Genomic DNA, 25,335 nt, shown 5'->3' on the forward strand with positions numbered 1-25,335 from the left:
TCTTAATGTCTTTACAGATCTCAGCTGCATAGTCATCACTTTGCAGTAGATTTAGCAGTAATGTCAACAGATTGGAGCTGCTCTTTTTATAAGAATTCTTCTTATAGATCAGATCTTTAATCTTCTGAACCTGTGTTGCAATCTTCTTTACTTTGCACATACCTCTCAAGACAATCTTTATAAGTAGTTTCTTAACCTTAATCTGAAGCTTTGCAAAGATAAGTTGCACATTCTCATCTTCTTTCTTCTCTCTGATTGGGAGAAACTTGAACTATTGATTTTAACTTTTCTGTAATCTCTTGCTTCTTTGCAAGCATTATTCTTAGTTGATTTACAGTCTTGTAATTCTTCTTATTATCTAGACTAGTCTTCTTGGCATAGTCAGATCTTTACAAGAATCCATTTGTCAGATTCTTAGTTTCTTTCACATGGTTAACTGTGAACCAAAAGACTGTCAGTCTTTGTGTTCAGCAGACCTGTCTTCACAAGAAATTTTGAGCAGTCTGGAAGTAGTGCAAGCTATTATAATTTGTAAGAACTTGAACTGGTGTTTGCAAGCCTTCCAACCAGCAGCATCAATATTTAAATAACTCTATAATCACAAGCAGTTCCTGATTATGAATGCTACAGTTTATCTCTGCAGGTTGCATCTTCTGTAAATAAAACCCAACTGGAATCCAGGTGCCATTCTTCACCAGCTGTGATAGAATATCATATACTGTGAAGCCAGATGCATCTGTTTTCAATCTGGTCTTTTATTCTATATCAAAATAGTGAAGCATAACAGCTTCCACAAATGCTTTTTTCAGACTTATGAAGGCTTTGTGATCTTTCTTAGTCATGAAAGTGTTGGCTTCTCTCCTTATCTCTCTTTGTATATATCTACTTAACTTTGCTTCTCCTCTCTTTAGAAGAGCAGTCAGGCTGCAGACTATTTTAGAGAATCTTGGAATGAAGTGTCTGTAAAAGTTCACAAATTCTAAGAAGACTTGAATCTCTTTCTTACTGATTGATTCTGACTAGTCAGGAATAGTGTTCATGTGACTCTTCTCTATAAGAACACTCTCTGGTATTATAACATATCCAAGATAATCAATCTCACAAGCATTAAACTTGCACTTTGCCAGCTTGCAATAGAGGCCTGTATACTTGAGTATTTTAAGTATCAATTTCACATGCTCCTTATGATCTTTCTTGTGAGCTGAGTATACAACCACATCATCAAGATAGGCCACTGCAAACACATCTAGATATTTGCTGAGTGCCTTCATGATATATGATTGGAAAGCTGCTGGTGTGTTTGTAAGTTCAAAAAACACTATCAAGTACTCAAATAGCTTCTGTAAAGTCTGAAATGCAGTCTTCCACTCATTCTCTTTGTGAATTCTCAGTCTATAATAGGTGTTCTTGGCATCCAACTGAGTGAATATTGCAGCTCCCACAAGCTTATACAACACATCTTCAATCAGTAATAGAGAATATCTATTTTTGACTGTTTTTAAATTCAGATCATAATAGTTCACACACATTCTTAGTCCACCATTCTTCTTGAATGTGAACAGAATGGATGCTCCTGCAGATAACTTGAAAGACAGAATGAACTCATAAGTTAGAGTACTGCTCAGATATTTGCAAAAAGTCTCTTGCTCAGCTTGTGAAAATTTGTATGTTCTTTCAAATTCTGACTGCTTTTCTGATTCAAGATCTATAGCCAAATTATCTTTATGGTATGGTGGCAGCTCTCCAGCTCTCTTGTCACTAAATACTTCTGTAAGTGTGTGGTAAGCTTCTGGTATCTAGAGATCTAGGTCAGCTGTCACCAGCTGGTCTGATTTACAAAGGGTTATCATATAGATAGGCTTCTCTCTTTTCACAAGCTCTGAGAGATTAAGTGGTTTAATCTTTGTGAGTGGGTCACAATACATGGTTTGGAAGTTCAGTCTTAGTTTCTTGAAATATATCTTGAGATTATGTTGCTGCAGCCAGCTCAAACCCACTAGCATCTCATTTCTTATGTTCACAATCATTACTTTTTTGTAAAATAACTGTCAGTTTCCCTGAGAGTTACAGACTTTAAAGAATATATTTGTAATCTCTTCTGTAAGAGTGACATTCTTATAATTCATAGCAGTTTTAATTTCTATAGTTATCTTGTGCATCTTTAGATCTAGCTTCAAAGCCAATCACAAACTGATCACTAGAGATTGACAGCCTGAATCTATTAGTGCTGACCAGATAATACTTCTGTCAGTTGGGCTTCACATGCCTAGAATAATAGAGAGGAGAGTAAGAAGACTATTCTTGCACAACTTCATTATATTAATTCTATCTACTCACAGCTCTCTAACTTTCTATTTACTATTCTTCTTCTTCTTGGGACAGTCTTTCACAAGATGGCTCTTTTGGCCACACTCAAAGCATCTTCCATTCTTTTTCAAGACTTTGTAATTCTTGGTAAGGTCCTTCTCTATCTCCTGAGCAGGTCTCTCAAGTTGACTTCTCTTATCTATTTGCAGTCTTGAGTTATTAATCTTCATACCTCTGCAAGGACTTTCAACTTGATTGGTAGACTTTGTGTATAAGACATTCTTTATATAAACTACTGATATACTTAATTAAAGCTGGGTGGCCAGTGCTACTATATCATTAATGTCATCTGGTATCTCCAGCTGTTTATCTAGTTTGGTTCACATGAGCTTATTCAAGCATCATATAAACAGATTTTTCTTCATTTTTACAAAGTCTTCAAATTCTTCACTAATCTCTGTTGTGAGCTCTAGAAATTATTGGTGATAGATATAATCAGTTTCATTCAAACTTTTGTGAAGATCAAAGATTACCTGTGAAGAGTTTCACATGCAGTTTGCTGGATCTTCTAGCCTTGTGTGTAGAAATTCTTTAAGGCCAGTCCAGTTGTTTTTTGATGGATTGCCTTCACAGTGGGCCTTCCAAAGATCTTTCTTAATATAATCAAGGTCTGTGAGAGCATACACAAGTGTATCCTCATCATTCAGTTTGCTTGCATCATAAATGGATTCAAGATCTGAAATAAACTAGTGATATTCTGTGTAGATTCCAGTCTGGTAGTGCTTTGTGTGTTGTGGTGGTCTCAAGATTAACAGATGCTTTGTAGGTGTTGAGTTGGAGATAGCTATATCAAGAGATTCACTTCACAAGTGCTTTTGAGTGTTCTGGAGAGCATTCAACTTCTCTTGTCATTTCATTATTTTCTTTAGTAGTTTGGTCTTCTTGCAAAGCTGTTGAATTTTGTTTTTTGGTATCAAGATAGACTCTCTCTCTGAGTTTGTGGTGCTTGTTTCATCAACAGTTAAGAGAAGTGAGATGTCAAGATTGGTTGTCTCTTCACAAACTTGGGTTTATTCTTCAGGTAGGTTTTCAGCTGGTGTCCCAGATTTGTGAGTTTCAGAGGGTTAGCTTCTTATGTTGATACCATTATCAGGCATCACTAAAAAAGAGTGGCAAAATGTGAGGATCATGCATGTGGATCAGCATGACAATGAATCTCTAGAAGGAATATACATGGAAAAAAAGTACACAAGATAAAAGATATGTATTCTGGTAACTATGTATAACTTGCAAACAAGATTGCTACTGACTCTCAGCAAGAGATTCACACAGTGACAGCCTTTTATGTGTGCTCACAAGCACATGACTTAGTGTCTCATGAGAACACATGCAGCTTCCAGCAGCTTGCACAGTGCAGCCTCTGGCTCTTGCAAGTTGTTATGAATCTTGTGGTACAGCAGCCAAAGACACAGGATGATTGGACAAAACCTGACAAGGCAGAGTCATGAACTGTTGTGAAGAAATCTTAGAACAGAAAATCACATGATTAGTGATAGAACTGATAAGCTGACTGATTGCACCAAGTACAATAGAACTGATCAGAGAACATAGCAAGTGTACTGCAATAGAACAGATAGAACAGCTTAGCAGAAGTATCACCAGAAGAGCATCATGTATATAAGAACACTCATTACCAGAGATTCAATAAACTTGTTCATCATGATCAATCTTCTTATCTATCTTACAGATATCTTTGAATCAGATACTTTCATATCTTGATTACTTTTCATACTATTGAAGTCTTGTGATACTGTATGACTGTACCTGATCTCACTACTCTTGAGAAGGCATGATAGTCTTGCCCTGACTCTGATATACCTGCATGGAAACTCTTTGTCATCAGAGCAAGACTGCCCACTCAACCAGAGCACTATTAAATTATTGATTACTATCTTCAATCTGTTGTGCTCTTTTTGAGCTCTTTGAGATTCTCAAGATCCCAAAGAATTTAGAGAGATTCCCAGTCACAAAATCTAAAGACACACAACATATTGATCACTTCTGACTTAGAAGAGAATACATCTGAGACTCCAGAGATTGCATACAAAGAAAGAACTTTCTGTATCTTGTCAAAGTATAAAGATACAATCTCCACCCCACATCAAGATCTAACAAAGTATAGGAACCATGTCTGCATCCAAAGCACCAGCTGTCAACACTCAAGATCTTGTAAATAGAATCTTGCAGCTCAAACAGATTATCAAGAAACTTGAAGACCAGAACCATGAATTATAAGATTATAACAAGTAGCTTGAGACCCAGGTCATGGCCATCTCATTCACTGGACAACAGAAAAAGAAAGATAAAGCCAAAGTTAACTCATCAGAACTCTTCAAGAGTGAACAAGAAAAGTTACAAGCTTTCTTGAAATAACTGCATATCTACATGAATATAAAAGACAAAGTTACTCAGTAACAATAAGAACAAGATGATAATGGCAGCATTATATCTTTACAGAGCAGCATTTAATTGGTTCAACATCTATCTGTAAAATTATTACAAAAAAGACAAAGATAATCAGAACAATAATATACTTAAGATTATTGATAGTTATAACATCTTTATTTAGACATTGAAAACTACTTTCAGAGAAGTTAAAGAATGAAATGTAGCTGTCCAGCAGTTACACCACATACAACAAAAGATATTATTACAAGATTATGCTATGAGATTCCAGCAAGTCTCTGTCAACACTGATTGGAATAATGAAGTCTTAGCTGACACTTACTATCAAGATCTATTTAATAAGATCAAAGATGAAATAGTATGGTTGAAGAAATGATTACACACTCTGATCAGAATGATTGAAGTGATAGTCAGAATTGGAAACCAACTTTACAAACAAAAGATGAAGAAGCAAGGAAAAGTATCATGAAAGCAATTCAGTTTATTAAATCATACTGAAAGTCAAGACTGAAGCAAACATATACAACTGAACCCTTACAGATATATATTCATAGAGCTGAATGTGACAAAAGTTAACATGCTTAATAAGAAAGAAAAAGAATGGAGAAAGAAAAAAAAATTATGCTTGTATTATGCTAAGCTCAGACAATGAGCAAGGCAGTGCAGAGCAAAGAAGATAGATCAAAAAGACAAGAAACTCAGAGCAATCTTAAAAGAAAATAGAGAAGACTCTGAAGTTAAATAATATCTTCAAGCAACAACTCAGAAAGAGCAAACTAAAAAAGAACTCCAACAACAGTTCAGAGAGATATTCAAAAAACAAGTTATGAAAGCTTATTTGAAGCTACCCCAGCAGCCAGAAGATGAACCAAAATGTTAAAATCAGCTGGATGACAAGAAATGAGAATTATGCAAAGAATTATATGTGAGAACAAGAAGCAAATCAAGTGATAATTGAGGAATTCAACTACTTGACTGCAAATATCACTATAAAAAGAAAATGGATGAAATTCAGGACTCAAAGCACAAGAAATGTGCTCAGTATCTGATTTATGAATATTTATGTAAGCTTCACCAGAAACAACAAGAAGAGTTTGAATGATGAACATAGATTATGGAAGACTTTATGTATCATGGAGACTATGGTTGTGATATCAAGAACTGCCAGTATTGTGGTTGTGATACTGAGGAAGAAGAATGGAAAATGCCAGACCCACAGAATATCTCATCCACAGAACATCTAGATCACACCAGAATTCATTGGAGCTTTTGCTATAATAATAATTGCTCTATTCACAGAGATGGAAAGAATGGTAGATACTATCCATGACTACTGAAGAAGTTGCAAGTGACTCAGAAACAAGATTATAATAATAATAAAGAATATTGATCAAGTGAAGAACAGATAACCACACCAGAGCTGAAGAAAGAACCAAGTTGGAAAATACTAGAATTTGAGAAACATGAAGAAGATGTCTTGAAGAAACTCAGTCTCATGAAAAGCATAACATCTGAAGAGATAAAATGCCCAATGGCAAGAATATTATGGATACAAGATAATCAATTGCACTGGACCACATGCAAAGAAGAAAAGATATTACTAGTGATAACAATATATGGACAGCACTAGAATGAAAAACAGAAAGAGATGGAAAAACTGAACTATCCATGCTATAATGAATTTGAGTACAAATGCCAATGCAAATTTTATAAAGGCAAAAGATTTTGGAAAATAACAAGATCCCTGCATGATTTGAAAGAATGTGAAAACTGTGCAGGATGCAAAGACAACAAGTATATATAGAAAGTACACACAAGAAATAGTGTACTGATGAAAATAATTGCAAAATACACAAACAGGCACTCAAGATAACTCTTGTTAATTTGGGAAATGAGAGAGCTGCTATGAATGAGAGTCTGTAAGCAGCATGAATAGGCAAGTGAAACTGTTAGCCACTAATGAACAAATCTGTCACCTCAGAATTATAGTGATCTTACTTGGATCAAAGTGTGCAATAGTTCTAGTGGACTCAGGTGTGACTGGATTATTTATTGACAGAAGATTCACTAAATAAGCTGGCATTGTTAAGTGAATGAAGAAATATCTCTACCAGTTATTGGAACTAGGAGGAGGAACTCTTGATAAAGTTAAAGAAGAGACATACTCTGTTGAGATGAGAATAGGACAACACCATGAGAAAGTGTATTTTAAAGTAATAAATCTAGAGGACTATAACATAGTCTTGGAATACCCTTGGTTGAAATAACACAATTCAGAAATTGACTGGTGAGAAGGAAAGATTAGACTGGCAAACTGTGAATGCTCTCTTGAACCAGTACACCACAATCAGAGACTTATACTCAGAAATGACTTAGATGAGACACTGGCTGTAATAAGTCAGGTCAACAGAAAGATACTGTGTAAAGAATAATTAATTGACACAGAAGAAATCTATGGAGACTCAATCTATAATAACAAAGTGAATCAAGCCATAAAGAATCTCAACAACTTGAAGCAGCTATGAGTATGAAAGAATGATCAGGATGAAAGAATCAAGAAAACTCTACCAGAAGAATTCTGGAAATACATTAATATATTTAGGAAAAAAGATCAGAGCAATAGTTTACTGAAGTATGAATCCTGAGATCATAAGATAAAACTACAAGATGGAAAACAACCAGTGAAATTGCCAATATACAGATTAAATGAGAAAAAATCAGCTGAAGTGAAGAAATACATTAAGAATAATCTCAAGAAAGATTACATTAGAGAGTTGATGTCACTGGCAGGATATTCAATACTGTTTGCACCAAAGAAGAACAGAATCTTATAACTATATGTAGATTACAGACAGTTGAACAGCATTATAGTCAAGAACTGCTATCTGATATTACTGATTGAAGAAGTGCAAGACAGATTGAGGGAAGTAACATGGTTTACTCTAATCAACATTAAAGATGCTTACCACCAGATATGAATCAAAAAAGATGATGAATGGAAAACAGATTCCAGAATAAAATATCTTGAAGATGTGGTTATATTCACCAAAGAAGACTGAAAGAATCACACTAGAAAAGTCAAGAAAGTACTGGAAAAGCTATGAAAATACAATCTACCAGCAAAACTAAAGAAGTGTGACTTCTTCAAGAAGAAAATTGGATATCTTGGACACATTGTGTCAACAGAAGAAATATGAATGAAGCTAGAAAAAATTGATGAAATACTACAATGGTCAACATCAAAGGAAGTCAAAAAAGTTCAGATATTTCATGAACTAGTGAATTACTACTGACAGTTCATACATGGATTTTTGAAGAAAGTGAGACTGCTCACACAGCTATTCAAGAAAGATAAAGTATTCAAATAGATAATGAAGTGTTAACAAGTGTTTGAAGCAATAAAAGACAAGTTTTTAGAAAAGAAGAAATGAGATAACACTATGATCTGACAAAGAGATGTGTGATTCATACAGATGCATCAGACTGTGCAATAGCAGAAAGACTACAACAACCAGATAAATAAGAAAGACTACAACTAGTTACATATTATGCAAGAATAATGATACCAGCTGAACAAAACTACAATATCCACAACAAAGAACTACTTGCGATAGTGGCATTACTAAAGAAATGGAAGGTCAAACTACAAGAAAATCAATATCAGACAGAAATTATCTCAGATTATAACAATCTGTAATACTTCATAACAACCAAAGAGCTTACAAGACAACAAGTCAGGTAGTACACATATGTACTGGTACACTATAACTTCAGAATATGACACTGCAAAGGTATAGAAAATGCCTGGGTGGATATATTAAGCTAAAGACTAGATCTTATGAGAAGAGAACAAGATTCAAGAACACTCTTCAAAGAGTTAGAAGAAACAAAGAATATGGTTCTGGACTGACAAATATTGACAGCAACAAGAATCATTACAGAAGGATTGGATATCAAGAAAAAGATTAAAGAAGTAATGAAGAAAGATGAATATGCAAAAAAGATCAACAAGAAAAATGAGAACTTTAAAGAAGAAGATGGAATGATACTATATTATGGACTGATATATGTATTCAGAAAAGTCAGAAAGCAAGTGATGGTACAAGAATATAATATAATCACTGCAGGACATTTTGAAATCAACAAGACAATGGAGAAAATCATAAGAACTTACTATTGACCAGAAATGTGGACAGATATTCAACAACATGTCAAAGAATGTGAGACATGTGCATGAAGCAAAGCCAACAAACACTGACCATACAGAAAGCTACAGCCAATACTGCAACTGTAAGAATTATGAAGATTCATAGCAATGGATTTCATTATGAAACTCTCAAATTTGAAGAATATGAAAGGGAAGAAGTATGACTCAATACTAGTAATCAGCAATAAATTGACAAAGTATGGATACTTTATATCATTCAGAGAAGCAACAACAGCACCAGATACAGCACTAATAGTACTGTGAAATGTGCTTGCCAATTAGAGAATGTCAGAAGAGATAATTACAGACAGAGACACCAGATTCACAAGCAAATTCTAAATAATACTGATGGCACAATTGGGAATTGAACAGAAGATATCAACAGTCTATCATTTACAGACAGATAGACAGACAGAGCAACTGAATCAAATCTTAAAGTAATATCTGTAAGAATATATCAATTATCAACAAAACAATTGGGTTATACTACTACTCATGGCATAATTAGCATACAACAGAGTGAAGAATGCCACTACAGAAATGATACTATTCTACATGAACTACAGCAGAGAACCAGAAATACAGAAACAATCAAAAATTACATGACAAAAGACTCAAGAAGCAGAACTTAGAGCAATACAACTACAAGAACTGCAGAACCAGATAAAACTGAACATTAAATTTCAGAACAAGAGAATAAAGCATTAGTATGACAGAAGATGCCAGGAGGCACTAACCCTGAAAGAGAGAGAAAAAGTATTTCTAATTCAACAAAATATCAAAACCAAATAACCAAGTGAAAAACTTGATTTCAAAAAATTGGGATCATACAAAATCATGAAGTGGATTGGAAAAGTCAACTACAAACTCTAGCTATCTAAGAAGATGAGAATACACCCAGTATTTCATGTCTCATTATTGGAGAAAGCACTGCTATATGCCAAAGAAATGCCCATGGAGATTAATAAAGAACAAGAATACAAAGTCAAACAGATACTAGATTATTAGAAGATCAGCAGACAACTTCACTACTTGATGAAATGAAAAGAGTATAATATCTCAGAAAACACCTGAGAACCAACAGAAAATCTCAAGAATGTCTGAATAATTGTTGAGATATATCATCAACAACACTCTCACTCAGCAAAGCATTAATGAATGAATTAGAAAGAACCAGAAGAGAATTCAAGAAAGATAAGTCATTTAATGAAGCAAGCAGACTTTGAATCTCTGCCTGCTCAGCCACTCTTTTCTGCTTCTTCTTCTCAAGATGTTCCAGGTCTTCTATGAACTTTGATTTGAACTCAAGAAATTTACCAGCCTAATTGTGAAGTAACTTTTTCTGCTTTTAAAGATGGAGAAGACAAGAGAGAGTTTCTTGCTTGATATACTCAAGCTTATTCTGAGTCTCAAACAATTTCTGTCAATTAGCAGTGAAAGAACCATTATTGTGAATACAACAACAACTAGTATGAACACACTCACTACACTGAGAAGAATGACTTGACTTTAGACAAGTCTTACCCAGCAAGAAACACTGAGAGCAGGGAGAAAGCATAATGAATCTGGATTGCTTCATGGCAAAAAGAAGATTATTCTTGTGAACATTAGAAGCAGATAACATGGTGAAAGAAAACCATGAAGACACTCACTAAAAACAAGAGAAAAACCTGAAAGCTCAAAAAAGAATAGGAGAACACTTTTTTATACCCCAGAAAGGAATACAGAGTGGTTGAGAACAATGTGCTGTAAAAGAAGAGAATGATGTTATGAATCTTGTGGCATAGCAGCCAAATACATAGAATGATTAGATGAAATCTGACAAGACAGAGCCATGAACTGTTGTGAAGAAATCTTAGAACAGAAAGTCATGTGATCAGTAATAGAACTAATAAGCTGACTGATTGTACTGAGTGTGATAGAACTAATTGGAGGACATAGCAAGCATACTGTGATAGAATGAATAGGACAGCTTAGCAGGACTATCACCAGAAGAGCATCATGTATATAAGAATGCTTATTACCAGAAATCTGATGGACTTGTTTATTGTAATCAATCTTCTTATCTATCTTATAGATATCCTTGAATCAGATACTTTCATATCTTGGTTACTTTTCATATTATTGAAGTCTTGTGATACTGTATGACTGTATCTGATTCTGCTACTCTTGAGAAGGCATGATAGCCTTGCTCTGACTCTGATATACCTGTATAGAAACTTTTTGTCATCAGAGCAAAACTGCCCACTCAACTGGAGTACCATTAAATTATTGATCACTATCTCCAATCTGTTGTGCTCTCTTTGAGCTCTTTGAGACCCTTAAGACCCTAAAGAACCCAGGGAGGTTCCCAGTCACAAAACTCAAAAACACACAACACAAGTGCTGCTTGACCATGTAAAGGGTTTGCAGTGAATTCTTACACTATTACTGACACCCAGTGGTTTCTGGTGTTTAATATTCATGAACTTTATAATAGATCTCCCTTCAAGTGAAGAGAAGAGAAATTGATATGATGCAGTCTTGATTGTTGTGAATTGATTTATAAAGCTTGCATGTTTTCTTGTGTGTAGAAAGAAGATTAACACACTAGAGATGGTAAATCTTCTGTTCAGAAGAATGTTTAAAGCCTTTAGATTTTCAAATAATATTGTTTTGAACTGGAGATCTGTTTTCACAAGTAAATACTGGTCAGAGCTATGTTTTCACATGAAAGTTAGATGAAAACTTAGCATGGCATTTCACCCACAAATAAATGGCCAAATAGAGATACTGAACAAGATCTTGAAGAGATATCTCTGTGCCTATTATAGTTATAGACAAGATGATTAAAAGAAGTGGCTTGTGTATGCAGAATTTGCATACAACAGATCAGAACACTCTGTAATGCACATGTTCTTGTTCAAAGTAATGCATGGCTTTAAATCTAGGGAACCAGACAAGATCCAGAAGTTAATTGATGATGATGATAATACACAGACAATATCTGATGAAAGACTGAGGATGATCTTCATATTAAGAGATAGTTTGATAGAATGTTTGATGAAAGCAAAAGAGAACCAAGTATGATTCTATAATTAAAGATGTTAAGATAAAAAGTATGCATCTGGTAATGAAGTGATGTTGTTATCAAGAAATCTATAAACAATATATTCTTGCAAGAAGTTAAATAACAAGTACTATAGATCTTTTTCAGTAATACAGGCTATAGAAAATAATGTATATTGACTGAAGCTCTTTCCAAGCTATCAGATCCATAATGTTTTCCATATCTTATTGTTGCAACTGTACTATACAAGAATGGGTGAGGCATCAATGCATTCTCTCACAATACTGGTAGATGATCATCATGAGTGGAAAGTAGATAAGATCTTAGATAACAAAATACACTACTACAAGAGATGTTATCTAGTGAAGTGGAAAGGATTCTCTATTGGGGAATCAATGTGGGAATCTGAGAAAAATCTTGAAAATGCACAAGAGACCCTTAAAAATTACCTAAAGAAAAGATATAATTATAGGAAGGTGAATAAACCTATATACAGAAAGAAAGATAAACATGACACAAAACAAACATAAAGATCATGACACATCTATAAAATCAAGAATTTAATAGCAAGAAGGCATGCCACAAGAGTGCCTGAGATGTGGTTATAACAGTAGTAAACTGGCTATAGATGAGCAAGACTCAGGAGTCACAGATATGTTTAATATAATGATAAATAAAACTACAACAAAAGATACAGTTACAGAGAAAGACATTACAGATGAAGAACTATAAAGAGAATGAAGTATTTCTACAACACTTTGAAAACTAGAAGAAACAATATTGGTTAGATAATTAATAGAAGATATGAGATTGGCCTAAGCAGAAGTTAGTCTGAGAACAAGTAAGATAGTACAGAAGATCTATAAGATTGATTTCTGTGCTGTCTTAAAGAGCTTTGATTCCACTTGTCAAACAAGTTATAAGATAATCAAGCAAGACTCAGATGTTTATAACTTCATTTTCAACTCAAGAGAGAATAGTACAAACTGGGCTTGATAAATAAGAGAACTCAGACAGGCTGTCTTTGGTAGATTTTATTTCAGATACAAGGTCTATAGTCTTAACTATATAATGTGAGATAAAACAACAATGTTTCATACAAGATTCTTCAACAGCAGAAGTAGCCTGGCAGTGATAATATTTAGTGGCTCCTGAGTTAAGCTCATGAAATTCACACATAAGTATACTCATGTACTTAATGTTGTACAGACAATACAGATCAGCTGCATTAAAACTATAGTATTCTTCTTGAAGTTACAAGAGCTAACAAACTAGTTTAATAATGGATTCTGGAATCTACAGCCATGTCAGAACAACAAGAAGAACAGATAAAGATACACTTATATTATAATAGATATAAGTTTGATATTGTAAACAATAAGAACAAGATTTCTTCTTGTTATTTTATAGACAAGACTTGTCTTCATCCAGACAGTCTGTAAATATTAAGTAAATACAGATGAAGCATAGAAGAGTGTCTTCTTCATTATATATAACAGAGTCTTTTAATGATGATATTGTAATAAGTTATAAAATAAATAAGAAATGATGCCTGAGTCTAAATAAAGCAGAAGAAAAAGAAGAAAGAAGAAAGTCAGAAATTCTTTATTTATACTTATACTGCAATGCACTAAAGTTACTAGTTTCATGACTTGTTAATAGATAATGTGACAATGAACAACAGATGACATAGCAACCAGACAAGCAAATAAGTAAAGAAACAAGTATATGATGAAATGCTGGATGTTTGTAATAAAATGATTACCATTTTATAATGAAGAATGTCTACTGCAACCAGCAGTAATACATATACAGAATATCTATATAGACAAGCAGTAGTAATGCAGAAGCTTGCATGTTCAAGAATCTATAATGCTCTATCAATCACAGAAGAGCTACAATAATGTACAAAAAATCACTTCAGTAGCTCTATACCTCCAAGTCTAAGGTCTTTGGGAAAAGAGATAGTGTTATAAATGTAGATTTAAATTAACCAAGCATCAGACAATATTGAATGTTCAGGAGTATTCACATAATTCTAACTTTGAATGTATAAGAATCACACAATTTGCATGAATTGTGGGAATTCCAGTGTTCAGTTGCCTAGTTAGAGGACCCCTATGTTCTACACACAACTTTCTCCCATTAGTTGTGGGCATTGTACCTACTTAGCACTTTTGTACCCCTAACTCTGGGAAAACCTATGTGACCTATGACTGGTTCTCTTAACAATATATATCTCTCAGAACAAACTTGATTTAATTCTGTAGCTTTCTTTGCTGCTAGATCAGCTTCTTCATTTCCATGTATATTTACATGTGCAGGAACCCAATGAAGATGTATAGTAATTTGCTGATTTTTAATATACTTAACAGTTTTTCTTATAGATTGGAGATAATATAAGCCAGAATTAAGATCTTGATTCATGAGTCTCTGAATAGCAGCTTGACTATCAAAAAACACCCAGATATTTGATATTAATCTTGATTGAGACTGAGAGATAGAGCTTGCTAATTTAAATACTTTATCTATAGCAAACAGTTCTGCATTAAAGACTTTAAGATAGTGAAGCAGGGTACAATGGGATGCCTTGTCAAGGTAGGTAAGTTGGTTGATATGGTGAGAGCGCAAGAAAGGTGAAAAATCACAATATAGTAAGGGTATGGTCAAGTAGTAAGTGTAGAGATAGATATGTTCTAACAGACATCTAAGCTCACAAGAAGTAATAGTACTAAAGAGCCCTGTACTAATACAGAAAGCTCTAATAAGAAACAGTAGCAAGTTTCATGAACAAGAAATCTTCATATTCTCTAACTAATAACCAAACTAGTAGTAAGGAATGAGTGTGTAGAAAAGAGCAATAGTGTGTGAAGGTAATAAGCAAGATGCAGGAGCTACAGGTAGTTTATATAGCTCAAGAATAGTAGCCTTGGGGTGGTTTGCACCTCAGACCGGAACAATCTTTGTGCTAATGAGGTACCAGAATCCCCACTACAATATTTGCCTAGATCCTATGAAAATCTAATATTATCTTATAGATTGTATACACCAGCACCAGCATATTGATTTTCTTCAGCTTTAAATCTATCTGAATAGAGAATTAAAGATCTATTATCTAGATTTTTAATTCTATTTATATGACTATCTTTAGCTGTTTTCTTGTCTGAATTTTCAATTTGAATATCTATCAAATCAGCTAGATTTTCAGACCAAGGGGCATTTCATTTTGCTTTGATTCTCTCTGTTTTTAGAGAAGGTAATATATTTGAAATCATTGAACAAATTCTGAATAGTTGACTTGGATACCTTTTTTGTTTATTGATTTTTCTTCTTTTTCTTTTTCTTTTTCTTTTAATTGATTTTTGTTCAACATATTCATTATTTAATTCTGATTGATTTCAATCTAAAACCCTTCCCCAATCAAGATCAACACCATTGTTATAAGATGGAAAGCTAGAAGATACTCTTTTTCTGATTGCATATTCTTTTAGCATTTTTAATAGTCTATAAGCATAGTTTCTGTATAGTCTATTAAATCTTACTTTGGCAGGAGGAATAGCAGCTTTGACCTTCATAGCATAAATTGGAGAAGTTTTAAAAGCTTTTAGAATCTTTCTTAAAGCAGAGTTTTAGAGTTTTTCATACTTATTGAGAAGATTCTTTTGATTCTTCCACCAAATCTGAACACCATAATCAGCTACTGAGGTAATACAAGCTATATAAAGTTGTCTCATAGCTTGAAAAATAAGACCTTTTTCAGTATTTGAAAGTTTAATTATTTGATTAAGAACTCTTTCAGCAGCTGATATCTTAATTTCAACATGGTTCTTGGAAGTAAAAGTATTGTCAAGCCAAAGACCTAACCATCTCACTAGCTTCTTTGGTTTAAAAACTTGATCATATAGTTTAACTGAGTTATCTTCACTAAATGATTTAGTAAAGTGGATTAACTCAGTTTTTTCCATATCAAATTGAACTACATGAGAATCTTGTCTATTAGATATTGCTTGTAAAGCTTTATCTAACTTAAAGCAGTTTTCTTCTAATAAGAAAGAGAAGACAACAAGTCCAGTATCATCTATATAACTAGAAATTCTGATATCTTTAAGATCTAGATCATTATTATTCTTAAAGAGAAATATAGTATATATAGAGAAAGGTATTGGAGATAGAGGTGAATCTTGAGGAATTCCAATATTTATAGATATCTTTTCTTGTTATTTCTCACCATCAAAAACCAGTTGGATTTTTCTTGTTTGCATAAAATGAAAAATCCACATAGCTAGTGATTTAGGTAGTTGCAAATCAGAGAAGACTTTTAATAGTCTATTTAGTGAAACATAGTCAAATGCTCCTTTTATATCAATAAAAAGAGCTGAGGCTACCAATTTATTAGCTTTTGCTAATTGAATATCATGTACCAAACTCATTACAGCATCTATAGCAGAACATTACTTCTTTTCTCCAAACTGATCCATATATAGTAGTTTATTTTGAGAGGCCCAGTAAGAAAGTCTAGAAGCAATAACTCTCTCTATAACTTTTCTCAAGCAGTTAAGAAGAGAGATGATTCTGTAAGATTTTGGTATTGAAGCTTTTCTATTTGGTTTCTTTAGAATAACTCCAGTAGCTTCTCTCCAGATTTCTAGATGTTAGTCTTTTTCAAATAGTATAGAGTATAACTTGAAAAATCTATCTTTAAATACTGGATAGATTTTTTGTTGTATAAGAAAAGGTATACTATCTGGGCCAGGTGTACTGGTTTTGGAGCCTGAAAAAATAGAGTTCTTGATCTCTATTTCTTGAAGATTAGGCCATTTTCAATCTGGATTTTCATGATATTCATTCCACTTTATTGGTGGATAACTTGATAGTTCTCTGAAAAGAGTTTTTATAAAAGCATTGCATTTCTGTTACGAGAACTGGTCATAGGTCATGTAGGTTTTCCCAGGATTAGAGGTACAAAAGAGCTAAGTAGATATGATGCCTGCAACTAATGGAAGGAAGTTGTGTGTAGAACATAAAGGTTCTCTAACTAGAAGACTGAATGCTGGGGTTCCAGTCTTTGACGCGGGGGGAACAGTAGAGTGAAGAATAGACAAGACTGGGGGAAAAATCTGTCTTGAATGTGAGCTGGGAGCCTAGTACTTTGGCACTGAGATATACATAGAATGCATTTTAGGGGGATAAGCATCTACCAAGATGCTAGAGGCAATGAATGAAGCAAGACAGAGAGATTTGACCTTGAGTTCTAGGCCCAAATTTAGAAAAGTTGATATTGTAGTGGGGATTCTGGTACCTCATTAGAACAAAGATTGTTCCAGTCCGAGGTGCAAACCACCCCAAAGCTACTATTCTTAAGCTATATAAACCACCTGTAGCTCCTGCATCTTGCTTATTACCTTTTTCTTTATTACCAGTTCAGTTATTAGTTAGAGAATATAAAGATTTCTTGTTTATAAAACTTGCTACTGTTTCTTATTAGAGCTCTCTGTATTAGTACAGGGCTCTTTAGTACTATTACTTCTTATAAGCTTAGGTGTCTGTTAGGACATACCTATCTCTACACTTATTACTCAACCATACCCTTACTATGTTATGATTTTTCACCTTTCTTGCACTCTCACCATATCAACCAACTCACCTATCTTGACAAGGCATCCTATCATACCCTGCTCCATTTGGTGACCAAGCTGAGACCTGAAGATAATGATGTGATGATTAGGTGACTGCCAAGAAAAAGACAAACAAATTCTGAGATACATGAAGCAATATACTATTTCAAGATAAGATCTTATGGACTAGGAACACAGTACTAATCAGGTTTTTTATTTAGAAATAAGATTAGGGAGTGTAGATTTGAATACCTCTTATTTAGAGCTTGCCCAATAAACAGGTTTTTGGAAGATATTGACTAATAGACAGAATATACTATATGACATGACCAAAGATCAAGAAATCAAGAAATTGGAATCAGAATCAACTATAGCTGAAGGTACTACAGGATCATATGCAACTATGTTACAGAGTGAGAACAAGAGAATTGTGGTTCATTCCCACATTTCTATGTCTTCCCCTGGCACAGCAAATGTACCTTGGTTTGACAGCAGAGATGCTACCCTGTTTATTGAAAGATTTTATCAGATGTGCAAGAATTAGAGGGTAATTAACTCTAAAGACATTATTGAACAGTTGGCTAGGTACTGTGTTACATGAATTGAAGAATGGATGAAAATCTTGAAAGACTACAAAAAAGATAATTGGGAAGTATTCTCTAAAGAGATTATTCATAAATTTTGTGATCAAGACATTACTTACAAGATTCACTGTCAGAATTATCTCCAGATAATTACAAAGAAACCACATGCTTGAGATGGCAACATTTGTACCTATGTTTGAGAATACACTACTATCACCAGTACAGTACAAGCCAATGAAAGGCTTGATAAATTCACTAAGATGTCTTAGTTTCTTCAGAAGCTATCTGAGAAGCTCCAGAATAAGGTTGTTGACAAGGTCAAGCTCAATCTTTCAGACAATATGTTGCCTATTAATTTTAGAAAAGTTGTTCAGGTGATCATGGATTTGATCAACCAGTATGAAGAGAATAAGAAGATCTTTGAAGAAGATGAAATGAAACAGAAGAAAATGGAGAAGCTTGGTGAGCAATATTAATTGGCTAACAAACCCCCTACAGTTGAAGCTCCAAAGAAAACAGCTAGTTTTGTGAAGACTGAAGAATTCAAATCAAAATCCAAAATCAAGAGCTCTGACAGCACCAATATTAAAGCTGCTATTGAAAAGATGATCAACAAGTTTATAAATTTGACATTGGCCATAAGAGTACAATCAAATCAGATACAAGAGAATTCTGATCAGTATTATATGCTGCAGAGAAAAGGACCTCCAAAATCTATATCAAATTATCCAATAAATGTGACTGTTAATCCTACAACTGTACAAGAGAATACTCAACTGCCAGTCAACCTCTATTTAGCTCAAAATAGCTCTTCTATGACAGACTATAGTGGTGCTTGTAGATGAGAAGGAGCTCAAACTGGAGAAATTTCAACACATTCTTCATACTTCTACTGTGGAAAACCTGAACATTGTCAATCTCAGTATTATGAATACCAATCTGATATCAGTAATGAATACTGCCATATTGATGACAAAGAGAACTTACACATGGGATCTAAGAGTTAAAACTATCAAGTTGTCACTCCTAAATCTGGAATCCTGAACATGTATATTGTACAGTCTATGGAAGAGGATGAATGGGTGATTCCAGAGTTAACAAGCTCTAAAAAGAAGACCAATCAGCAAGAAGAGACACCTCTCACAAATTCAACCAGTGTGAAGATTCAAGCAGAATGACTTATATACCTAATATCTGATAGAGAATCTGATTCAGATAAGAAATATAAATGATTGAAGAAAAGAACATCAGTCAATATTGAAATAGTTGAAGAAGCTAAGAACAATCAAAGAGCTAAGATTGCAACACTCTATACTTAGTGTACTGGACAATTTATTACTTACCAGGATAATCAGACTAGTGTTGATGACAATGTCATGAAAGATGTTGAACCAATCAATCAGAAGAAGCCTGAAATTCAGAGCAAGTCCACAGAGAAACAAAGATCAAGATATTCTGCAACAGATTGCTTATTCTCTCAGATTCATGATTCAACAGATGCCAATGAATTAATAGGTCAAATTCTCAATGAAAAAGTTCAATTGTCAGTCAAGAAGCTTATAGATATATCACCAAAACTTCATCAAGTGTTCTTTAGATCAGGCTGGAATAACAGTACTAGCAAAAGCCATGCAAAGATTAGAGTCTTCAAACCAGTTCAGTTTGAGCTAAAGATCAATTCCAGTTGACTTACATCAAAGCCCATGGTGCCAAAATCCAAAACAGCATATGGAATGTGTTCATTATATGTGCCAGTTACTATAAACCAACAAGAATTAATGGTGTTGATCAATACTGGTTCAGAAATCAACTTGTTGTCTCAGAAGTATGCTGAAATGTTGAATCTGCCAATGGAAAATAAGCCACAAGTGACTATAGTTGTTCAAACAAGAGAAGTTGCTCCTTTTTATGTGTTTTGTAACAAAGTGCCTGTTCAAATTGAAGATATTATTACACATACCCCTTTTCTTATATTCAAGAAAGGAGATCAGCAACTTATTCTTGAAAGACCTTGACAATTTCCTGCCTGTTGGGAGTGCAACACATCAGAAGATGGTAAAGTAAATTGTGAAATTTATAACAAGAAACAAATATGTTATCTAGTTTTCAAAGACTTTAAGCCAAACTCAAGCAATATGAGATATACAACTGATAAATCAAGCAGTGATCATTTAAACAATTCTACAGGTATTTAATTAAACAGATGCCCATAAATACAAGGCCTGAGGAGAATGAAGAAGATGTGATGAAGACAATAAGTATAAGAATTAATAATGAGAATGTTGAAGATCAGGAGATTGAAAAGAATAGAGAAGTTGGAAACATTGGCAGCATTGCTGGCATTGGTGATTATGGTGATGAGAAGAAACATAATTCTGGTGTTGGTGAATCCAAAAGCATACTAACCCTAATCAGATTGACCAGCATGCTGGTGAATCAAATGGACCAATCAGAAGACAAGGATAATTTTGCATCAGAAGTTCAGATTTTCCAATCTCCACTTCCTAATCCAGACAGCATTACAGCTCACTGCAAACATTACACACATAATATAAATTCCAGTTTAATTTAAAAACCTATTCCACAAAGTGCTCAATCAATTTACAGAGCATTACCAAATTTTGATACATTTCTGAAGTTGAATAAATTGATAAAATTATATTAGAATCATTATCAAATTTCATTACTTTTTAACAACATAAATAGGACCAGGGTTCCTGGTCCCATTCTACACTTTACTGGTCCCATTCTATATACAATATTGAAATCCTGGTTCTATCCCATTTTGTCATGTCAGATCCCGGGCCTGTTCTACTAGCTAGATTTTGATTCCAGTCCCAATCCCATCCCAATCTCAGTTCCCACAGAACTGTCCCAATATCCTGTTAAACCACCTGGTCCCATCCCATTAAGCTGAGCTTCAACCTGATCCCATCCTCAGAACAGGAATTGGGACAGGAATCTGGGACCAGGATGGGAAATCCCAGAACTGGATACCACTCTAGTTGTAAGATAATCAAGTAAGACTTGAAGGTTTGCAACTTTATTTTCAATCTGAGAGAGAATAGTATGAACTGAACTTAATAAATAAGAGAACTCAGATAAGTTATCTTTGATAGATTTTGTTTTGGACACAAGGTTCATAATCTTAACTACATAATGTGAGACAGAATGATGATGTTTTATGAAAGATTCTTTAACAGCAGAAGTAATCTAGCAGTAATAATATTTAGTGGCTTCTGAGTTAAGTCTATAAAATTCACACACAAGTATACTCATGCACTTGATATTATATGAATGATGTGAATTAGCTGTGTCAAAACTATAATATTCTTCTTGAAGTTATAAGAGCCAATGAACTAGTTTGATAGCAGATTCTGGAATCTACAGCTATATCAGAACAACAAGAGAAATAAATAAAAATGCACTTATATTACAACAGATATAAGTTTAATATTCTAAATAATAAGAATAAGATTTCTTCTTGATATTCTATAAACAAGACTTGTCTTCATTCAGGCAGGTTGTAAATATTGAGTAAATACAGACAGAGTATAGAAGAGTGTCTTCTTTATTATATGTAACAAAGTTTTTTAATGATAACATTGTAACAAGTTATAAAATAAATAAGAAATGATGTCTCAGCTCCAATAAAGCAGAAGAAAAAGAAGAAAGAAAAGAGTTAGAAACTCTTTATTTATATTCATACTGCAATGCACTAAAATTACTGGTTCTATAACTTATTAATAAATAATATAACAATCAACAACAGATAATATAGCAATCAGACAAGCAAATAAATAAAGAAATGAGTATATAATAAAATACTGAACATTTGTAATAAAATAATTACTGTTCTATAATAAAGAATGTCTACTGCAACTGGTGATAATACACATGCAGAATATCTATATAGACAAGCAGTAGTAATTCAGGAGCTTGCATATTCAAGAATCTATAATACTCCATCAACAAAAGAGAAGCTGCAATAATGTATGAAAAACCACTTCAGTAGCCTTATATTTTGAAGTTCAAGATCTCTGAAGAGGGGATAGTATTACAAGTAGATCTAGACCAACCAAGTATTGAACAATGTTGAATATTCAGAAGTATTCACATGACCCCAACTCTGAATGTATAAGAATCATATAATTTGCATGGATTGTGAGAACACCAGTATTCAGTCTCCTAGTTAGAGAATCTCTATATTCTACACACAATTCCCTTCCATCAGTTGCAGGCATTGTACCTACTTAGCTCTTTCATACCCTTAACCCTGGGAAAACCTATGTGACCTATGACCAGTTCTCCTAACATGGAAATTGAATTAAGAGTTAAAGCTAAAGACCTCTTCAGATCATTATTTATTATTTTGTCAAGAATTTTTCCTGTTTTGACAACTTTAAACACTTTAAAAATTCCTAAAGAAGGGCTCAGAACCTCATGAAGAACCTACAAGACTACTAACCATGTATGAAGGCTATAGAAACTACTGAATGTGAACTTAATAGATGTGTGTGCTCTCACTCGTCATCCAAAAAATTGTGGGATGAGAAGTAAGATGAAAACTCTGCATTGGATCAAAGAAAATCCAAGCCACTAAGCTGGAGACTAACTACATAGAGACTAGTGTCTCAACATAATAGTACCACAGGTAAACAATGTCCTAAACACATCAACAATATGTCACATATCTTTAAGAAGCATACCACTAATTGCAGCAAGAACCACAGATTATAAGTGCGGCACTATATCACATCTATTATTGCACTTGAGGGAAAGGTGGTCAGCCATGTCCAGGATGCCATCAAGTGCACAGAACATTCAGAGAGATGTTTTGATCATCAAGAACTCTGTGGGCTTCAGTACCACCTCACTAAATGCCACCAACTTTACTTCTTAGTGGAGGCTGAACAGCTACAGCCAAGGCCCAGGCATCTAAATCATGCATACCTCCAAGGCCCAGCCTACAGTCACAGCGAGCAAGCAGCTAGTTGCAACCTGTCAAAACCCTGTCAACTCAAGCTAACCCCGGCCAGCTCCAAGAAGTTAACTTGTAGCTGGCAGTTGCCATTCTGACTGGGACCGTGCGCGGTGCATTGTATTTATGCAGAGCTGAGATCTGGGCAAAATCATGTGACATCATTTGAAGCCTCTTGAATCCTGGTGTGCTCCATCAGAATGAATGCTGCCACAGGTATGGACAGCTCATCATTTCAACTGCATAGAGTCCAATTTAACCAAGTGAAGGAACAGGTAAAATAAAAGAAAATAAAATAATACAAGCCAATGAGATCTCAAACACACCTTGTCATATGCTGGATCACAGAAGTGCAAGATGAGATTGCCCATTGTTCTCTACTGATTTTGTCAAAAGCCCTCAATATCTTCATAAAGTAATTTTCACTTTCACAGATATGGGGAATGTTGAAATACCTAAGCTATTGGGATAGCCAACTTATACTGTCAAAAAGATACTGTTCCAGGTATGACTGTGGAGTCCAGAGATTTTTTGCCTGCTGAGATCATTTGAACAATCAACAACAGCAGGTGAGGTGGGTCCTCTCACTGTTTGTCAACCCCGCTTCTGGAGGGTGCTCAGCCTTGGTGTCAAGACACTAGTCTCTATGTAGTTAGTCTCCAGCTTAGCAGCTCAGATCTTCTTTGATCCAATGCAGAGTTTTTCATCTCACTTCTCATTCTACAATTCTTTGGATGAGAGGAGAAAGAGCAGACACATTTATTGAGTTTATATTCTGTAGTTTCTATAGCTTTCACACATAGTTAGTAGTCTTGTAGATTCTTCTGATAGGTTCTGAGCCCTTCTTTAGAAGTCTTTAAAGCCTTTGGAGTTGCCAAAAAGAGAAAAAACTCTTGACAGAATAATGAACATTAATCTGAAGAGCTTCTCAGCTCCAACCCCCAATCTAATCTTCAGAAATATGAGTCCAGCAGAACATATAGAGAATGCTAGCACCAATACAGATGCACATTCACAGCCAGCAGGCATCACATGACAAGTTAGCTTTCTACAGAACAGCATTGCAGGCTGCCAGTTCAGAGAAATAACTTCTCAAATCAAAAGAAATTTTAATATAGCAGACAAAATGGTTACAGACATCACTGGAATAACAATTCAGTTAATTCCCATGCTACAAGATGAGAAAAATGTGAATACTTGATTAAACATTGTCAGGTTGCAGCTAAATTGCTATAGCTGGAGAATTCTATATAATACAGTGGTGCCAGAGCCTACAGAGACTTCTGAAGATATATAAATCAAATGGTAAAGTGCCATAACATTCTTCACTACATGGCTCAGCTTAAGTATGGAAGACAATGCTTGAGATCAGATCAGCAAGTACTATAGAGATAATATTAATGATTCTGCTCTCATAATATTCTACATAAAGCAGCTCTTTCTAAAGCCTGATAAAAATACATGCATTCATGCAGCAGAGAATTATTTCTATACACATTAACACAACTATAAATCAGTTATGCAATATCTCAATATACTGCTTGAATAATATCAGAGAGTATTGCAAGCTTCTCATTCATTACATTCTTCTCTAGCAATTAACAAGATAATTGAAGGGATACAAGTGATTAATGAGAACTATATAAATAGTGTGCTATTAATAGTTTGAAATACAAACCCAAGTGACATAATATATAAGAATATGAGGAATCTTGTGCAGGAGGCAAAGAAATATGTGGAAGCTACAAGCAGAATATATATAGCTGAACAAATCAAATTCAAAGAGATCACCTCTAACAAGCAAATTGTACAGAAATATGCTCCACAGAAGAAAGTCTCATGGGATAATTATGTCAAATTCTTATGCAAAAAAATGTCTAGCAAAATAGGTGACAACTGGAGATATTATGAGACTCCAGATGATGCCATACAACAATGCTCTCATCTTTTTACTGACAAGAGATATCAAGAATAGAAGCCAAAGCCACATTTATAGATGAGACCAAGGTCTAAAGAAAAATGGCACATAAATTATGAACAGAAAAACCAGAGCCAATTCAAATCTCAGCAATCAAATTCCAGTGAAGATGCTAAGAATAATACAGGAGAAAATCATCTCATAATGA

At 34.2% G+C, this 25,335-nt stretch overlaps 1 protein-coding gene across 1 annotated transcript; it reads left to right on the forward strand.

Annotated features, from left to right (window-relative positions):
• Positions 1-12,280: 12,280 nt before the first annotated feature.
• CIMG_12588 (uncharacterized protein) lies at positions 12,281-12,761 on the forward strand (the record flags this gene model as incomplete). The annotated part of the gene is made up of 2 exons (XM_004445487.1): positions 12,281-12,505; positions 12,597-12,761. The coding sequence occupies 2 exons, from the start codon at positions 12,281-12,283 to the stop codon at positions 12,759-12,761; spliced, it is 390 nt and encodes a 129-aa protein (XP_004445544.1).
• Between the last annotated feature and the right edge of the window lie 12,574 nt (positions 12,762-25,335).

This window comes from Coccidioides immitis (assembly GCF_000149335.2).
Source record: "Coccidioides immitis RS genomic scaffold supercont3.1, whole genome shotgun sequence".
Taxonomy (NCBI): Eukaryota; Fungi; Ascomycota; class Eurotiomycetes; order Onygenales; family Onygenaceae; genus Coccidioides; species Coccidioides immitis.